Below are 19,774 nucleotides of genomic sequence, written 5' to 3' on the forward strand. Positions count from 1 at the left end.
GCTGTGGTTAGGATATTATTTGTCCCCACCAAACAAACTCATGTGGAAATTTGATCCCCAATGTGGCAGTATTGAGAGACAGGGCCTTGTGGGAGGTGTTTGGGTCATGGAGGTGGATCCCTCAGGAATGGCTTGGTGCTCTTCTCTTGGTAGTGAGTTCTTGCTCCCTTGAGATGCGATTAGTTCTTATGGGAATGGATTAGTTCCCAGGAGAGCAGATTGTTATAAAGTGAGGCTCCTCCTCCTGTTTGCCCTCTTGGCACATGTCAGCTTCCCCTTTGACCATCTACCATGTTTTGAACCAGCACAAAAGCCCTCATCAGAAGACAAATAGATGCTGGAGCCATGGCCCTGTGAACTTCCCAGCCTGCAGAACCGTGAGCTAAAGAAAACCCTTTTTTTTATAAACTACCCAGTCTCGTGTATTCTGTTATAGCAACACAACATGGACTAAGACATAGACTAAAAAAATTACTTCGTCAAATGCTGATTCTGGAATGTTTTCAGTATTTTCCACTGGCAGCTAAATAATACCATTAAAATGTTCTAAGTAGATTGATTAGAGAGTCCTTGGACATGCTATGGTAAAATATTCTTTAGAGAAAATAAAGTTGAATTATATTTATTCTTAAACCTATCAAGTTAACAGTTAATTTTATTTGGCTATTTTTCTGTTTTTCAATAAATTAATATTAACCACAGAAGCTATATTGTATGGCTCTCATGAGAAAATGTTAAATATGTCAGCCAAACAGCAGTATCTGCAAAATAACAAATTGATACTATTGATAAAAAAATGCTAACACTCTATAAAAAACTTCTTTACAATTTTAACAAGTGTGTAGCATTTCTTGTGTCGAAATCAGTTTATAATGATCTGCACTTTTGGAGCAGATTTTAAACATTCTCTGACTTTTAGACTTTATTATTCAACAGGAAAGCCACACAACAGCATTCTGGGGAAGATAGGTTAACATTCCATGTGACGGCTTGAAGACAGTGGACCAAAGGTGTATTTCTTTCTTTTTTTTAATTGTCTGAAATGATTGCATTTTCCTCCTTTTTTATTAGTCATAGTTAAAACTTTAAGGCAAGGAAAATATTAGAACCTGTAAAAGAATGTTCATTGTAAGCATTTACAAAAGCAGCTTAATCAAAACTTTTTAAATTTTCTGCATTTTTGTGGGCTTCTGTAGCTTTGTTTACAAAACGCATTGTGTAATGAGGCATTTAAAAAGAACAAAGAGAAAGACAAACAGTTGGTATTTTTAATAAGGTTCAAAACCTTTGCTGTTCCTTTTTAAAATATGATATGGATTTTTTATTTGTACCATATCAAGGCTTTAAATTACTTCATAAAGTTTAGTGTGGAGGGTGAGAAAAGGATGGCATAAGGTATGAATTTAGGGGATAAACTGTGCATAGAGCAGTCTGACCTGCCAGCCTAAATAGCTTAGTAGACTTGCCTACATTAAATTCATTCTGCAGTTCCTTAGCAATACTTGAATATAGTTTTGAGTGGGTTGTTGTCTTAATGGTAAAAATGGTTTGGTACAACCACATACTTTGCTCAGTACCATGTGGGTTTAGCTTACCTAACATTTTCTTTTGCAGGGAAAAACTGGTTTGGCAATAGCCATTTTAATTTCAGTGATTTCTAGGTCTGCAATGAAAACTGGCGACTGAACATGCATAACTCAGGTAAGAGTAGTGGAGAAAAGACTAGACCGGGCACCTGGATTCTGTTCCTACACTGGCTATAACTCACTGTATAACCTTGTAAAAATTGTCTTGGCATTGATTTCATATCAGTCAATAAAAGAGGTTGATAATCTCTTAGGTGCTTCCTAGCTCTGACATCTGATTCTAGCATGAATTTCAAACATTTGTAACAAATTTATATTTCATTTTGATGATTGCATGAAGGAATGGCTCACACACCTCCCCTCTCTGTTAAACATATTAACAAAGAAATAAGTTTATTCAGTGGAAAGGGTAGATTCCTGTTAATATATTTTTGTTGTGCTTATTATTGAATCACACAGATTTCATTAACAGATGGTTAACTATTGCAAAAATTTTGGTCCATCCTTGTCCTGGAGTTATAAACTAACCCTTCAGTTCTCGTGGCATCCAAAGATTCCATTAAGATTCCACCGGGATTATGTGATGCACTATTTATTATCAGCCTAATGGATTTGACGTGTATTTTAAAATGAGTCAGAAAAACTGTAGGTTTTTTTTTTCTATGAAAAGATGTGAATATTACTATAGCATCAGCACACAGAAGGCAAAGCCTCATTTTTGTTTTTTGTTTTTAACCATAAATATATTTGCAAAATTCACAAAACAATAAAAAAGTCAATACTGGTAAAAAAAAAAAAACTTTTTTACAATTTTAATGCATTTGTAGCATCACCTGTATTGGTATTGGTTTACAATAATATACTTTGCATTTTTTTGGTCAAGTTTAAAAACATTTTTTTACTTTTCAACTTTATTATTATTCATCAGGAAAGCCCCACAACAATGCCATGAGGCATTTGGCAGATGGAAAACATGAGGTAAGAAATATTACATGATTTCTATAAAACAACTCTATAGGTTGGACATGAAACTAGAAATAGGACATATAAATTTTTTAAAAATCCACTTTTCCATTTCTTAGATTTACTTACGGCCTTTTGTATTTATTCATCTCATTTGTGTTAAAATGCCATTGAATGGAATAGAATTAAGCATTGAAATATTTAATCAGTATACATAATTTCACAGATACTTATTCACAAAAAGATATCACAGTCTTATGAAACATAAATAAAATTACACAAAAGCACATATCCATTGTTACAGACTTACATAAGGAAAGATTTTTTTTTTTTCCTTTGTGAACAGATTTGCTCTCCTATATCTACAGAAGGAGATGTTTAATATTTAAAAAGTTCATAATCAGTCAAGGGCATCTTTAATAGGCTAAAATACTTCTCAGAATGCTTTAGATGTTTCTGTGCTAGATGAAGATTGTAGGAATTTAAGTTAAGGAATTGTAAGTTTTCACTTTTTTTCTGGTGGTATTTAGTTATTATTAATCATCAACTCAGAAATTTGATGACATTTCCATTTTAAAAGGGAAGTGTGCATGGATGACCCTTTTGTGTTCATGATGTCTTAGTGAGCTATAAATAATGATATTTTGTTATATTTATCTTATTTACATATATTATATAAACACACATACATGTAAATTAACAAAACGTTCCATCACCAAAGAAATGGATGGGTCAGATTTTTCTGGGATAAATCAGAGCAATAAATCTAGGTCTCACATTTGAGATTTGGAGATGAATACGGATGCGTATCTGTAGTCACAGCCATGGTGACAGATGAGCATAGCATTCTATGACTGTCTATAAGCAGACATAATTCAAAATGTATTAATGAGACATAAAAGTGATTTTGAAAATCTAGTAGTTCATCTAACTTTTTTCACAATGTAATTCAAAGTATTTTAAAACCAATTACATGGCTTTAAAGAAGCAAGGGACAGTTTTTAAAAGTTTTATTGAGTCCAAAGCAAATTACTAGTGATTAATATTAATAGTAGCTAATCCATATTGAGAGCCTACTGTGTACAGACACTGTTCAAATGCCTTACTTGTATTAATGCATTTAATCCTCAAAGTAATCATGTGAGGTAGTACCATTTTTATTCTCATTGTAGAGATGAAAGAGCTAATGAAGACAGAAGTTAAGTAACTCTCACACTGACACTCAACTCATATGTGAGAAGAGACAATGAGCTCGGGCACTCTGGTTCAAAGCCTGTGCTCCTTACCACTAGGCTTTGGGCTGTCTTTAAGCCCCAAAGTCATTCACTTATTTGCCAGACTTGAATTTATTTATCTTAAAGCTTGCCAAAGCAATGAATTCCACATAGCATTTAGTGCCTAGTATATGCTAGGCACTGTGTTTTGTACAAATCAGTTCTTCCAACCTGATATTCTGATAGACATCTGACCTCTCAGAGAGCTGAAGACTTCTGAAAGTACTGTAATAGTTACCATATGCTGATATAAATATTTCTAAATAAGTAACTGGACAGCTCATTCCACCAAAAATCAGAGCATCTGTCCTATTGCTCATCATTTGAAACCAGCTCTGCTAGGCTTCATTACCCTTCTTTTTATCTTCCTTGTACTCATGGAAAAATGCTTCCTTGAGTCTTCTTTTTCTTCTCTCTAGGCTGACTGTATTTTATGTCCAGATGGCACAATGTTGATGAATAATAAATTCAGAAATGCTTCTTAACCTGCTTTCCTGAAGCCAGTGCTTGAGTGTATAACACAGTGGTAATAGCAAGTTTTCATACGTTGAAACAGTTTTCAAATGTCACATTTTGTGGCTAATGTTAACGTCTGTATTATTACCTATAAACCCAGGTTAGAGTTATATTGCAGATGCCATGCTTCTACATTCTGGCCATTGAATGTCCATTCAGCAGTTCTAGAATGTTGAAGTCCTGAATCCTCAGAGAAGATTGTTCTTGGATTTTTCACTAGAAGAAGCCCAGGTACTCCAGGTATTATTGAGGTTAGATTTTGGTAACACTGGTAGCTCTTGATATCCTGTGGGAAATGATGTTCCTGTCTTCCACTGAGGGAAAGCACTACTAAATATTCACCTTATTAAGAAGAATCACAGGCAGTTTCCATGGTGAGTGAGGAATTGGTGCTGTTTTTTCTCTCATGGAAGAGAGAGAGTTTGGCCATACATACACAAAGGCCACTGCATGGTACCAGATTTGGCTGGGTTTGAAGGGTTTCTTGACATCTTAGCAAAAGTACTTATCCAAACCACATGAATATAAATAATACACAATATGCAACAGTCTCAGCTCCATGTGCGATGAATGTAACTCACGGACAATGCACACTAGATACCAGTCTTTGAGGCAATCCAGTCTCGATATTTAGCCACCCTTGTGTAGACTCCAGGTTTTTTGGGAAGAGCACATGATTGTCCCCAACTGACTATACCTACAATGTACCAGATGTCATGATTATCATAAACCAGAGGTCCACCAGAATCACCCTGCAATAAAAACAAATGCATATTTGAAATTGTTAACTCTAATTCAGTAGGAAGGTCATTGTAATCATCTCTCTTTCACATTAAAAAAATGGAAATTGGTACATAGACCACACAGCCAGACTATAAATAGAGTATATCATGGTTCTCTTAATTGAGTTAGAAGTTGGTGCTAAAGTGCATTGGGTTTTCCTTTTTTAGAAAGGCTAACACTCATTCATATGGAATAGTTACATTATTTATGGTTTAGCATCTCTGTATTTTATTTTTTTTGCTATTTTGATTAGATACTTTATACATGATTTAATAATAATGCATATAAAATGTTAAATATGAGATTGGTATTTGTAGGCCTTAGGTGGAAAATTTCAATGATCTCTTCTGAATTTTGTTAACTCTATTGTATTTTATGAACCTATTCCTGGTCTCCTTTTCTTTTACTCATCTACTTGTAATTTATGTTTTCTTGCTGAATTGTATATAAGGTCCTTTAAATTTCTTTGGAACAAGGAAGGTTAAGTAAACAAACAGATATACAAGCAGAGGTTAAAAAGGTGTGCCTAGCAGTTGAACTGACTGGGCTTCAGAGCCAGCTCTATTCATTACTGGCTATGTACATCAGGTAAGAGACTTAACTTTTTTGGGCCTCTTCCACTTCACTCATTTATTTATGGAGTTCCCATTATGTGTCACAAGCATTTTGACCTGTACTGGGGATACAATGGTGACCAAATGAAAGGTCCTTATGCTCAAAGAACGTGAAGTTTAGGTTAAAATAAATATTAAATAAACCCATAAATGCAAAATTACCACTGTGATAAGTCCTGTATGAACCCACAATAGTGAAATTTCACTGGTAATAGTAAAATATGACAGGAAAGTTTCCTCTGATAAGTGCAAGTGAGCTGATATCTGAAGGAAGAGGAGTTAACCCCGGCAAGGAAAGTGGAGATGAAATGTGTTCTAGGCAGAGGGAACAGTGTTACAAATGCTCTGTGGCATGAAGGAGTATGGCATATGCAAGGGCCTAAAAAGGGAGGGCTGGAGAGAAGACAGCAAGGGAGACAAGTGCTATTGGATGAGCTAAGGACAGACTAGTCCCTGAGGAGCCCTGTGGGTCTTCTGTAGAAGATTTTGTTTTTTATCTTAAGACCAAAGGTAAGCCACTAAAAAAGGTAAGCCACTAAAGTGTTTTCAATAGGAATTTGAAGTGATTAAATTAACATCTTGTTAGAAATCATTCCGGCTTTCATTTGACTAATGCAGTAAAGGAGCATAAGAGTGGACAGGAGGAAATAAGATTGCTATTAATAGCAGAATTGTCTGGTGGAAGGAGGGAGCAATGGAGGATGAGAAAGAGGGGGAAGAGGGCAATGGAGAAATGGCTAAAGAGAGATGTTTAAGAAGGTAAAATCCATGAGATTAGATAATCGATGGGATAGGGGAAAAGAAGAGAGAGACTGGCTGGCTTCTAGCCTTCTGGCTTGTTTAACAGAATGAAAGGGGATGAAATTCAATGCAGGTAAAAAACATAGGAAGATGATCAGGTTGGGTGGGTAGATGAATAAGAACAGAAACGGATGTAGTATTTGAATTTGATACGCCTTTGAAATATTCAAGTGGAGTTAGCAAGGAAAGTTGGATATATGAGTCTGGAGATCAGGGGACATGGGGCTGAGAGTATAAACTTATGAACCATCTGCAAGACCAAAGAAATTTAGATTCTCCAGGGAGAACATATAGAGTACAAAGAGGAATGGTTATAGAAAAGATCAACTTTTAATGGCAGACATTAAAAGAATGAACCTGAAAAGGAGACAGAAAATGCTTTAAGGATACCCTAGGATGAGAAGCGAAGCCATGCCCACACACATCTGTGAAGCACAGCTTCTGGCCATGGTCACCCCAAGTGGTTAAGAATGATCCCAGAAACCTTGCCTAGTCTTAGAGCCCAGCACATAGCCCTGCCCAACTACAGATCCCAAACTGCAGTAGGGGCCAGGCAGGGAAGACAATCAGTAACACTGATCAATCAGAGGCAATCACAGGGCCCGGCCAACAGCTCTACTTTACTGCAAAGTTCAGCCAATGATTTTATCAGATTGCAGAGCACAGGTAGCAGTTCCACTTGAACCCAGAGGAGAAGTAACAACCCAACTAGAGAACCTAACACCAATGTATACCTATCCAGGGGTCCAACCAGAATCTCAGGTTAGAGTAAACAGTGAAGGTCTACAACTGCCAAAGAGCACCAGCAAAGGCTGAAAGTGGTAGTCATTTCCTTAAAGGTGCAGGCACCAATGCAAGGACAGGATTATGAAAAATCAGAGAAATACAACATTACAAAAGAAACTAAGAATGCTGTAACAATGTACCCTAAAGAAATGGAGATCTATAAAATAACTGATAAATAATTCAAAATAATCTTCTTACAGAAGTTTAGGGAACTATAACAAAATACAGCTAAATAATAAATGAAATTTAGAAAACAATTCATAGACAAAATATGGAGTTTGATAAAGAAATAAAAAAACTAAATGGGAAGGGGTCAAGATGATGGACTAGAAGCAGCTGACACACTGCTCTAAAGGAGAAGATTGCAAGTTGCAAGTAGATGCCCACCTACAGAATCCAGAATCTAGAAATAAAACCATATAGCTATGACTGCTATCACTAATCAGGGAAATGCAAATTAAAACTAAAATGAGATACCATCTTATCCCTGTCAGAATGGCCATTATTAAAAAGTCCAGAAACAACAAATGCTGACATGGATGCAGAGAAAAAAAGTTATATACTGTTGGTAGGGCTGCAAACTAGTACAACCTCTATGGAAAACAGTACATAGGTTCTTTAAAAAACAAATATACAACTACCATTTGATCCAGCAATCCCACTACTGGATATCTACCCAAAGGAAAAATCATTTTATCAAAAGATATCTGCATTCCAATGTTTATTGCAGCATGATTCACAATTGCAAAGATATGGAATCAACCTAAGTGCCCATCAAAACATGAGTGGATAAGGAAAATGTGGTGTGTGGTAGCAGGCATACTGAAAGCCCTGACCCCAGCATGGTAGAGCATATTAATGTAACAAAAATTTGTACTTAATATTTTGAAATTAAAATTTTTTTAAAAACAAAAGTCCTAGAGATAAAGAATGGCTCAACATATATAAATCAATAAATGTGATTTACCACATTAAAAAAATGAAGGTTAAAAACCCTATGATTATCTCAATAGATCAAAACACCCTTTCAGGATAAAAACTCTCAACACAATAGGTACAGAGGAAAGTTACCTCAACATAACAACTCTTGACCAACATTATACTCAACAGTGAAAAGTTGAAATCTTTCCCCCTAAGATCAACAAAAAAGACAGGGGCTGGGCGCGGTGGCTCATGCCTGTAATCCTAGCACTCTGGGAGGCCGAGGCGGGTGGATCGCTCGAGGTCAGGAGTTCGAGACCAGCCTGAGCAAGAGTGAGACCCCTGTCTCTACTAAAAATAGAAATCTGTCCAACTAAAAAAAAATATATATATATATAGAAAAAATTAGCCAGGAATGGTGGCGCATGCCTGTAGTCCCAGCTACTCGGGAGGCTGAGGCAGTAGGATTGCTTAAGCCCAGGAGTTTGAGGTTGCTGTGAGCTAGGCTGATGCCACGGCACTCACTCTAGCCCGGGCAACAGAGCGAGACTCTGTCTCAAAAAAAAGAAAAAAATGTCCACTTTCACCACTTCTCTTCAACACAGTTCTGGAAGTCCTTGTCAGAGAAATTAGGCAAGAAAAATAAATAAAAGGGCATCATGATAGGAAAGGAAGAAGTAAAACTGTCTCTGCTGAAAACCTAATCTTATATGTAGAAAACTCTAAAGACTCCACCAAAAAACTGTTAGAATTGATAAATGAATTCAGTAAAGTTATAAGATAAAAAATTAATAACATTTCTATATACTAATAGTGAGCCATCTGAAAAGGAAATTAAGAAAACAATCTCATTTATGACAGTAACAACAAAAAAAACACTTGAACATAAATTTAACTAGGGAGGGGAAATACTTGTATATTGAAAACTGTAAAACACTCATGAAAGAAACTGGCTAAAACACAAATACATGGAAAGATATTCCACACTCATGGATTGAAAGAATTAATATTGTTAAAATGTCCATACTATCCCACATGATATACAGAGTCAATGCAATCCCTATCAAAATTCCACTGTCTTTTTTCATGGAAAGATAAAAAATAATCTTTAAATTCATATGGATGCAAAAAAAGACCCTAAATAGTCAAAACAATTTAATTTTGAGCAAAAAAAAAAAAAAAAAAAAGCTGGGGGCATCATACTACCTGATTTCAAAATATATTATAAAGCAATTATAATCAAAATAGCATGGTATTGGTATAATAAGAGACATCAACCAATGGACAGGATAGAAAGCTTAAACACACACATTTATGGTCAATTGATTTTTAACAAAGATGTCAAGAACACACAATGAGGAAATGACTGTCTATTCAATAAATGGTGCTGGGAAAATTGGTTATCTATATCAGAAGAATGAAATTAGACCCTTATCTTACACTGTGCACAAAAATCAACTCAAAATGGATTAAAGACTTAAACATATGACCTGAAACTATAAAACTACTAGAAGAAAGCAAAGTGGAAAAGCTCCACGATGTTGGTCTGGGCAAGGATTTTTTTGGATATGACCTTAAATCTCAGACAACCAAAGCAAAAATAGGCAAACAGGATTGCATAAAACTGAAAGCTTTTGAACAGCAAAATGAATCATTAACAAAGTGAAGAGACAACACACAAACTGGAAAAAAACATGTTTGTGAACCATACATTTGATAAGAGATTAATCTCTAAAATATATAAGGAAATCAAACAAAACAATAGCAAGAAAATAAACAACCTGATTAAAAAATGGTCAAAGGACATTTCTCAAAAGAAGACATAGAAATGACCATCAGGCTCATGAAAAAATGCTCAGCATCTATCACTAATCATTTAGAAAATGCAAATTAAAACTGCAATGAGATATCACTTCACTCCTATTAGAATGGCTTTTATCAAAAAGATGAAAGATAAAATGTTTCATTGAGGTTGTGGAGAAAAGAGAACCCTTGTACACTCTTAATAGGAATGTAAATTAGTACAGCTATTATGGAAAACAGTATGGCGGTTCCTAAAAATACTAAAAATAGAACTACTAACAATCCCATTTCTGGACATATATCCAAAAGAATTGAAGTCAATATGTTGAAGTGATATCTGCATTACCAAGTTCACTGCAGCATTATCCACAATAGCCAAGTTATGGAATCAATCTAAGTGTCCATTAAGATATGAATGGATAAAGAAAATGTGGTATATATACAAAATGGGATAGTATTCAGCCTTAAAAAAGAAATGGAATGCTGTTGTTTAGCACAATCTGAGTAAATCCAGCGGACATTATGCTAAGTGAAATAAGACAAGCACAGAAAGAAATACCACATGATCTTACTTATATGTGAAATCTAAAATAAAAGCTGAATTCATAGAAGTGGAATAAAATGATGGTTACCAAAGGCTGGGAGGTATTGGCTAGGGCAGGGACGGAGGGTATGAGGAGTTGCATTGCTTGTCAAGGGTACAAAGTTTCAGCTAGACAGGAGGAATAAATTCTGAGATCTATTGACTTTGGGCTTACCTTACATGCATCTACTTTTCCTTCCATGAATCCAGCACATAACATTCCTGGAGTTATCAGGCCATCATACACATCCTTTCTGTTACATACATCAGTGCCTATGGTTTCTACCCGGGCTTGCCGAAGTTTATTTTGTGTAGGTCCTATTACACAAATGGACAAAAAAATAAGTATCTTCTTCAAATACAACAGTATCTAAATCATGGAAGACATATAAATTGTATATTTCTAGGAGCAAAAGCCCAAGATTATATAAGGATTAATAACATTAGTTATCATTAGTTAATCTACCTTTTTTTTTGACAGTCTTCTATTATGTAAAAAATTTGCCAAATTTTTCATCATTGATTTTTGATCATTAACTAGTTAATTAATTAACATTAGTTATCATGTAATTTTATTTTCTTTGTCACAAGGAACCACAAATATATATGCCCCAGTATTATATTTGTGGACCTTTCAGGGCTATTGAAAGTCCTAAAACCATATGTGAAATATTATATATATATATATGCACACACATTTGTATTTTATGAGGAGAGGGTCCACAGTTTTCATTTGATTCTCGTAGGGATTCATCACACTGATTTTGTCCAACTGCTATATTTTCTGTGGCCCATGGAAATTCATTGATATCCCAAGAGTATTCATACAGAAGCCAGGACACAGCTGCACAGATCCATTCGCTCTACTCTACTCTGCAGTGTGTTCCTTAGGGTTGTCTCACAGCATGGGAGGCAGAATGGATATCCAGAATGTGCCAGAGGTCTGATGCCAGCACAGAACAGGGCTGAGGGCAGGAGGAGAGGATACTCCTCAGTTGAGCACAGGAAGGGAAGGAGTTTAGGGCTCTGGTTGAAAGTGTTGGTGAGTAGCCAAGAGCTACCAGTAGGGAAAAGATGATGAAAACAGACTTAAGAACTTCTCACAAAGCCAAGTTTGATATGCATGGAGCATTTGGCAAATTTTTCACATAATAGAGGACTGTCAAAAAAAAAAGGTAGATTAAGATATATATTAGCATGTCTAGTTTCTTCAGATATCCTTGATAGAACCTTAAGTTTTTTTAAATTTCAGAACATTATGGGGGCACAAATGTTTTCGTTACATAAATTGCTTTTGTACCATTTGAGTCAAAGTTGTAAGTGTGCCCATCACCCAGATAGTGTGCACTGTACATGTTAGGTGTGAATTTACCCATCCTCTCCTCTCCCTCCCACCTTCTTGATTTCCAATGAGTGTTATTTCCATATGTGTACTTAAATGTTGATTGATTAGTTCTAATTTAATGGTGAGTACATGTGATGTTTGTTTTTCCATTCTTGTGACAATTTTAAGAAGAATGGCCTCTAGTTCCATTCAGGTTAATACAAGAGGTATTGGTTCACCTTGGTTCACCATTTTTTTTTCGAGTGGCTCCATGGTGAATATATATATATACCATATTTTATTGATCCACTCATGTATTTATGGGCACTTGGGTTGTTCTGCATCTTTGCAATTGTGAATTGTGCTGCTACAAACATTCCAGTGCAGGTGTCTTTTTTTATAAAATGTCTTTTCTCACTTGAAACCATTCAGTTAATCTCCCTCTTGAGAGCACAGTGAGCCAGTATCTAGAAATCTTAAGTTCTAGTCTTCAGTTTAAAAATTCTTAGACTTGATGTCTTTTAACACCTGAGCAGGTGAGATGAAGGAAGAACACTACAGATTATATTAACTAACCAAAGTGAAAATTCTCAAAACATTCTCAACCCATGTTCATGTTTATGACCATTAAAAATTCTCATAAAATGAAGAATGATTGAGATAAAGAAAAAAGCTATCATTCTGATTGTGATTTAAAGTATATGCTGACCAGAAGTGGTTATATCCAGGAAGCATACATTTGTAATTAGTTACTCCCTTGCACTCCCATAGTGTTTTGTCCCTTCTTACATCACCTGCTCAGTCTGTTCTTTTCTTCCATATTAGTCTCTCTCTCTTTTTTGGTACTGCTCCAGTTGTGAATGCAGACACATAGACCTGATTCCTTTTACCTTTTCATCCACAGCTTCCTGTTTTGCCCAGGGCCACACACCTTGGAAACATCACCAGTACTTTTATGAAAAGCTTAGGAAGGATTCTTCGAAACAGCTTGTTCTATCTCAAGCCATTTTTGTGCAAAGAAAATTCGGCTGATGCTACTCACCATCATCTACAATGGATCCAAAGCCTGTGACAAATACGCTTGTTTTAGGTGGCAACTTCATAGAGGAATCTGGGAGGCAAACTCTCTGGGCTATATTTGAAAACTCAACTCGGGTAGTCAGCTGAGCCAAAGCAATGTCATTTTCATTTGTGTCTCTGTGATAATTTTCATGAATGATAATTTTCCCCACACTTCGTTTCACCGCGGGTGGTGTAATGGTTGTACCAAAAGTAGCAATCCACTTATTTGGGTCTTTATTTCTGCAAAAAAATTAAAGGGTAAGATCTGTGATGCTTAACTTTATTCTTAAAAAAGATTGAGACCATATTTCTCTCCATCTATTGGGATTATGCTCCTGAAAAATTTCTTTGGTGATAGAATTTGCAGTTGTTGACTTTATGGGAAAAAGAGTTCCTATAATTAATGCAATTAATTATATATAATTAATTAGTATGTTTAATTTCTAATTTTTAAACTCCTTGCTTGTTAGCAATTCTTCAGGTTCTCTTTCGTCTCTATATAAACTGTGTAGAAACTAATTTTGCTTTGTTTCGGGTAATATGCGTACTAAGAGGCATTTCCCCTCTGTATCAAATCCTTGCTTATTTTATGACTCACTTGTGGGCTCTTGTTTACTGGGTTTTACTGTGATCTTTGAGGTAAAGTATATTTGCCTGTTTTGCAAACCTCATGTCTACACAGGGTTGTTTCTCCACCCTATTCCCATACCCCTCCCTGATGTTCAAGGGCTGAGCAGCCCTAACTCAAATTCATGCTCCCTCCACCCTTTGCTCTGGGCTCGTCAGTCCCACTTAGTGGACTTGCAGGTCTCCCTTCACAGAGATGCTTTTCTCTGCCAGCAGGTTTATACCACAGGCAAATTTTATCAAGTGCTATTATCACTGTACCTCCTCATCCTCCTCCAAAGTCCAATTCCTTCTTTTTAAAATTATCCCTATCAGGAATGATTGGAAACATACAGAAACTTGAACTTGTTTGAGCAAAAAAAAAAAAAAAAAAAAAAATATGTAGAAGGAAATCACACAGAGGACAATTCAAAAATGGTATTTCCTCTTTCATGTGTGACTATTTTGTTGGTGAATCACCAACTTTTACGTGTAGTAAAAAACCTGAAAGATCAGTGGTTTTCACAGTACTCTGCACTGCCCTAGGAGTGAGCCGGCAGAGCTCAGTGAGAAGAGAGGGGGCTCTGCTCTCGTCTGTTTTACTTATTCACACGTGAAGGGAAGATTTTAATCAAAGCAGAAATCTTAGGACTGAAGCATTCATTTGAAAACTAGGCTGTAGATACTAGAATTCTGGGAGCCATATATGACTCCAGGCCTTAAGGAGTTCACAAATTAATTGGGTAGAAAAAATAAAATTATCCTATTCCTTTATGTATTGTCAGTGAGACAGGAAGCCTCATGTGAGAGGCTGAATTCAACATGTTTTGTGGATAAGGACCCTAAGTTTCAGAAGTTTAGTGCCTTGCCCAGATGAGTGATATATTACTATACAGCTGCTTAGTGTCAAAAGGAGAGGTCCCAGGTCACATGACACCTTGTCAAGGACTTTTTCGCAACCCACACTGTTGCACAAAGACTGGGATCATTTTTCATGGACATAAATGTGCTAAGATTTGTCTTAAAAATGATTTTTTAAAATGCAATATTTCTGCAGAAAAAAACACATTTACAAACATTTAAAAATTATTTGGATAACTGCAATATTGTCCTCAAAGTACCCAATATTTTTCCTTCACAAAAGGGTAACACATTGTAAAATTACATGAAATCATGTCATTCCCCAAATTGAACCCTTTTTCTCCATGATCATTTCCTTACTCAAGTCTTTTGGATTATCATCATCAGCATAAAATATGCTAAATATGTCTCCCATATTTTTTAAAATCCTTCTTTTGGCTGCACAACTGAAGTTGAGCCCTCAACTGTCAAATATCTCTGCTCCTTTTCATTTAAAAACTCCTTCAAAGTGGTTTTTAGATTTACTGCATCCAAACCTCCTTCCATTTTTTCTGGAACCCATTCCCATTCCTATAATACCACTGGAATTTCTCTTATCAAGGTCACCAGTGATCTCTACTTTATCAAGCTCAGTGATCAATTCCCATGGGGATCTGTTAGTACACAGACTGCCCTGGACCTGCTGAAACAAGTATTTTAATCACCATAGCTTATATTCTTCACTAAATGTTAAGTTGGCATTCTGGTTTATTTATTTTTAGTTTATACAAACAGATCAGTTGTAACCTAAAGTGGATGTCACTCTCACAAAAACAGAAGTCCAAAGATTGGAGGACTGTGAATGTGAAAAACTCAGAAAGCCTTAACAACTTAGCATGACCCAAGTTTACCTCTAAGGCATGATACTACTTACTCTGGGAAGTATAAATATGTATAAGCAAGTCCTCTTTCTCTTCTCTAGTGAGGAAGTGACAATCACCTTAAATCCCTTGGGTCATTCTCATTATACCTTTACCCCATAAAGAATGACATAAGTATCTTGGAACCATTTGGGGTGTTACCCTTGAAGGGATAATAATGAACCTTCTAGAATCACCAAGGATAGGCTCTCCCTTAGAAGAGTGCATAAGTAGTGTCACTGGCCAGGCAAAGGGACTTCATTCAGAGTTTTTGTCTTTTGAGAGTTTAAAAGGAAAAGCTTTCTGTACTCTGATGGTAAAAGCTCAGGGAAGAAAGATGGTGTGTCCCTGACCTCCTGGGGCAATAGGGGACCTGTGTATGTCTCTGTTTCTATGAACTGACACAGCTGAATTTTGAGAGCCACAACCTAGAAAGCCCAAGCAGAGAACTCCTGCTGGGTTGTGCATGGCCAGTCTTCAATACTGTGAGGCCAGTGAGACAAGGTAGCAGGTCTCTTCCGTCTTCCTCACACCTCTCTGGACCATACATGCCTGCGGGGTTCGTAGATAATGCAGAGAAGGGAGAGCTTCAAGAGGGGACACCTATGATTCTTTTCTTATTTTTGAAGTGATGCTGATGCTGACAGTGGGAGATTAAAGGGATTAATTGGAAAAAAACGAGAACAGAATAGAAGTAGCTATTTTTCTTCTTGAGTATGTAGAAGAGATTAAACTTGTTACATGTATAATGTTTAGTCTTTATACTAAAATAACTATGATGTAGTAGGAAAGGTAGCATCAGGGTCATGACGATATAGAGAAACAAATGATAAGAACTATGGCACAAGCCAAGCATCACAGATCAGGCTCATAGAGAGCACGATGAATCTAGAGGACAGAGAAGGGTCCACCCTGAACGGAGCAGAGGATAAACTGGTGATAACTGAACTCATCCTATGCACTGGATCGCTGGCAAGTGAGGACTGAGAAAAGGAGGCTCACAACAGCCCTGGTGAACTTACTTCCGGAAGCAGTGGGCTGCTGTGAGCAGCCACGTGTTGCTGATGAGGCTGGCCCCACACTGATGGCCGGCCCCTACGAGCTGGAGGCTGGCCTGCCACGGCCACTCCCCCTCCATAGCTGTTTCCCGTCCTTGCACAATCCTTTCAGTGGTAGAGGATGCTGGTAACGGCATGTTTGAAGATGTCATCCTTATCCCACAGCCTGTCACAGAAATACATGTTAATTTGTTTTTCACTGAAAAGAAGGAAAAAAAGCAAATCCTGATTTGCATTGGGTGTAGATGCTTAGACGATCCTTTGTCCCTGTGACTTTTTAACCCATGCATAGCACTCAGCCTTTGAGGTTATTTTATATGAGTGTCACTACTCCTATTGAGGTTCAGATGAAATATTTACTGACATTTCAAGGCATTCAGTGCAGGAATTAACTTCTGTCTTTCTGTAAAGCATATATAGATAAATAGATAATTGAGCATCAAAAATGTACAGATCCTCCCATAAGTGTTTTAGCTGTATTTATAGCAACATGCTTTTTAGATGAGGCCTTGGAGAGAAAACACTGCTGGAGGTCACCCCGCTGGTAAGTGACAGAGTGAGATATACAACTAGGAGGATCCACACCAAAGCCAGTGGTATTCTTATTAATACTACTGACAGAGAGCCCAACATTGAAAGTAGGTCATGAATTTCCTTTGAAATAACTGAAGAGGATCAACTCATTGTTTTCTCAAAGCCCTGTATTTTCAGTCTTAAACAATATTGAGCTTTTTATTCTTCTAAAATTTGAAAGACTAGTTTAAAAAAGTTATTATTTCCTGATATCAAACCTGCAATTGATTAGAGTTCAAATTAACCTTAAAAGAGACTTGAAAATGACCTTACAATATTTTTAATGGGTATATATTTGTCCACAGCAAACCTGAAATATATACCAAAGCTGGAACGTGGAGTGCAGGGTGGGAGGCAGAAAATGTACGTATATTTAAAAAAAAAAATGCAAGAAAACTAAAAATATTGAACAAGTCTGATTAGTAGCCAGCTTACAACATTCTCTTGAATTGTGAGAGAACATTAAAGCATTATTTACAGAGAATTAATAGTATAATTAACTAGAACACTATGTGTTGTTTTTTTTGTTTTGTTTTGTTCTGTTTTTTACCACATCCTATAGGTCATACAACTTAAAATTGTATCTGGTACACATTTATAAATTTAAATATTGTTAAAAATAATAAAAGGACTGAGTGACTTAGAAAGATATAAAATAAGCAAAAAAAGCAGCTTAGTAAATTGTACTTCTAACTCTTCTGTGGCTTTTATTCATTATTTTTATGTAAAATAGAGTAAATCATGGGTTTTGGAACTTACGACTGTTGAGAAGATTTCTCATCTTTTTGCCATCAATAGCTGAAATAAGCAAAACATAAATTAGTTGGCAGAAGAATATCTTTCCATTTTTATCTTTTTTGGTCAAATAGTATTTAATAGAAATGTTAATTGTCCAAAGCACACATCTTTTAAGAGGGCAAAAGATTTTTCATAACCAAGTAATGCATAAATAACCCTTTACTCTGGTTAGATTTGATTTTTGTTTTAAATTTTATAATTGCACTGAAAATCAGAGACCATTTTATTTTCTGATTTTGCTTAGGAAACAGAAAAAGAAATAGGACATTAGGAAAGAACAAATAAGTGTAAATATCCCTCACTGCTTTCTAGGGGGCTCCAGTGTAATACCAGGGAGCCACCACCAATTCCTGTCACAAATGCTGTTTACTGGTGTCTGTGGTTCAGGCATGTTCCCAACGGCCAGTGTGAAAGGGCAGCTCCAAAAAGTTACCGACATCACAGACCCCTCAGTGCTGACAACACAAAATAACTGCCTGAGGCAAAGATCTCAATCAATGGAGGGGTATAAAGTCAAAATTTGGGGACAAACCCAGGAAAAACACAAGCCACAGACAACATCTCTGACTCTTTTCTGGAGAAGAACTTGGTAGCTTCTGTGTTTAAGGGGACAGGGCATAACAGAAAGAAAAAGGAGGAGGGGGATACACAGTGAGGCAAATGGTTACAATCTTGTGAGGTCCTGGGCATCTACATTTTACACAAGATAAGGTAAATGTTTAAGGAGAAAAAGGGAATGAAGAATCAGTTATGTAGATGTCCCTGGGTAGGTGGAAGAATGATTGATCTCATCTTGTCTCTGCTCTGCACCTGGGAAGGTAAAGCTTGGAATCAACATTATCAGTGTGGAGTTGAACAGACTTTAGCTTTCGGAGGTAGAGTTAGACAGCAGACCTAAGCTCTGATCAGCATGTCCTTGTTTACGAGAGGCCAGCAAAGAGTTTCCTTATGAGTGACCTGTGGGGGCAGTCATTGTAGATGCCTGAGGCCTTTTACCTTTCCATGGCGATCTGGCTGATGCAGAATGTTAGTAACAGTTATTCATCTGGAAGGTGATGGTGCATGACTCCGCCTCCAGACATGACCTTCCCTTTTGCATAAAGAGGTGGGGGGTGGTCCTGAGATTTTCATTTTCCGTTACATGGCCCAGTTTCAAGGCCCTTGTCTAACAGAGTAGGAATTTAGTCAATGCGGGTTGACAACCTTCTCTCACTGAGGCTGTCCTCTCGTTGTGACTGCCTTGCAAGGTTCTGACTCAGGCAGAAGGCTTGAAGCTCTTTCACACGCAGCCAGCCCAGAGGCCCTGCCCATACACACACTCTCACTCCACTTATGCTTCCCTTCTGCAAAGTCCTTTTCCCTTCATATGTATTCATTCACATTAATTTTACCTCAGCTACATTAAGTTTTCATTGGTTTGGTGATCATTTGTTTTGTTTTGTTTGTTAGTGAGAAAATGGAGAATTACACAGTGATTTTCTCAAGAACATTGACTTGCCTCAAAGAGATATGTGAGCCCCAATTCCTCCTGGAGGTTTCCTGGATATTTCTCTTTATTTAATAAGGTACATTATATGTGGCAGAAGAGTTGAATTTTTGTTATTGAGCATGTTCTTAGAATATAGTTATTTTGGCATTATAATAATCTGTATAATTAAAAGTCATTGTATGTGACAAGGTCAAAATGTTATATTTAAAAATGACAAAATAAGGAACTCTACAATTTTAATAACTCAGTAAACACAATGTAATGCCATTTTTATGATTGATATTTTACTTTAGAATATATGGTTATGGCTTGAGATAGTTATATTACTAGGAGTTGAGATTAAATTTTATATTTCCATTTATAGAATACTGGAAAATATTATGTTTTAACTTTGGAATATAATTAACAATGAAGGCAGATACCATACTCTTCATTATTTCTAATTACTTCATGAAAACGTTATCTCACTAGTAT

At 36.4% G+C, this 19,774-nt stretch overlaps 1 protein-coding gene across 1 annotated transcript in view; it reads right to left on the bottom strand.

Annotated features, from left to right (window-relative positions):
* Window positions 1–4,234: 4,234 nt before the first annotated feature.
* LOC123624152 (transmembrane protease serine 11F) overlaps window positions 4,235–19,774 on the bottom strand; it is a 52,421-nt gene continuing 36,881 nt past the window's right edge. Inside the window, exons 6-10 of the mRNA XM_045531776.1 lie at window positions 17,773–17,811; window positions 16,405–16,606; window positions 12,997–13,256; window positions 10,806–10,948; window positions 4,235–5,091 (exon numbers count right to left, since the gene is read on the bottom strand). Of these exons, the coding sequence (XP_045387732.1) occupies window positions 4,933–5,091; window positions 10,806–10,948; window positions 12,997–13,256; window positions 16,405–16,606; window positions 17,773–17,811 (803 nt within the window). The 3' untranslated portion in view covers window positions 4,235–4,932. The remainder of the gene's footprint in view (window positions 5,092–10,805; window positions 10,949–12,996; window positions 13,257–16,404; window positions 16,607–17,772; window positions 17,812–19,774) is intronic.

Source organism: Lemur catta, chromosome 19 (genome assembly GCF_020740605.2).
Source record: "Lemur catta isolate mLemCat1 chromosome 19, mLemCat1.pri, whole genome shotgun sequence".
NCBI lineage: Eukaryota > Metazoa > Chordata > Mammalia > Primates > Lemuridae > Lemur > Lemur catta.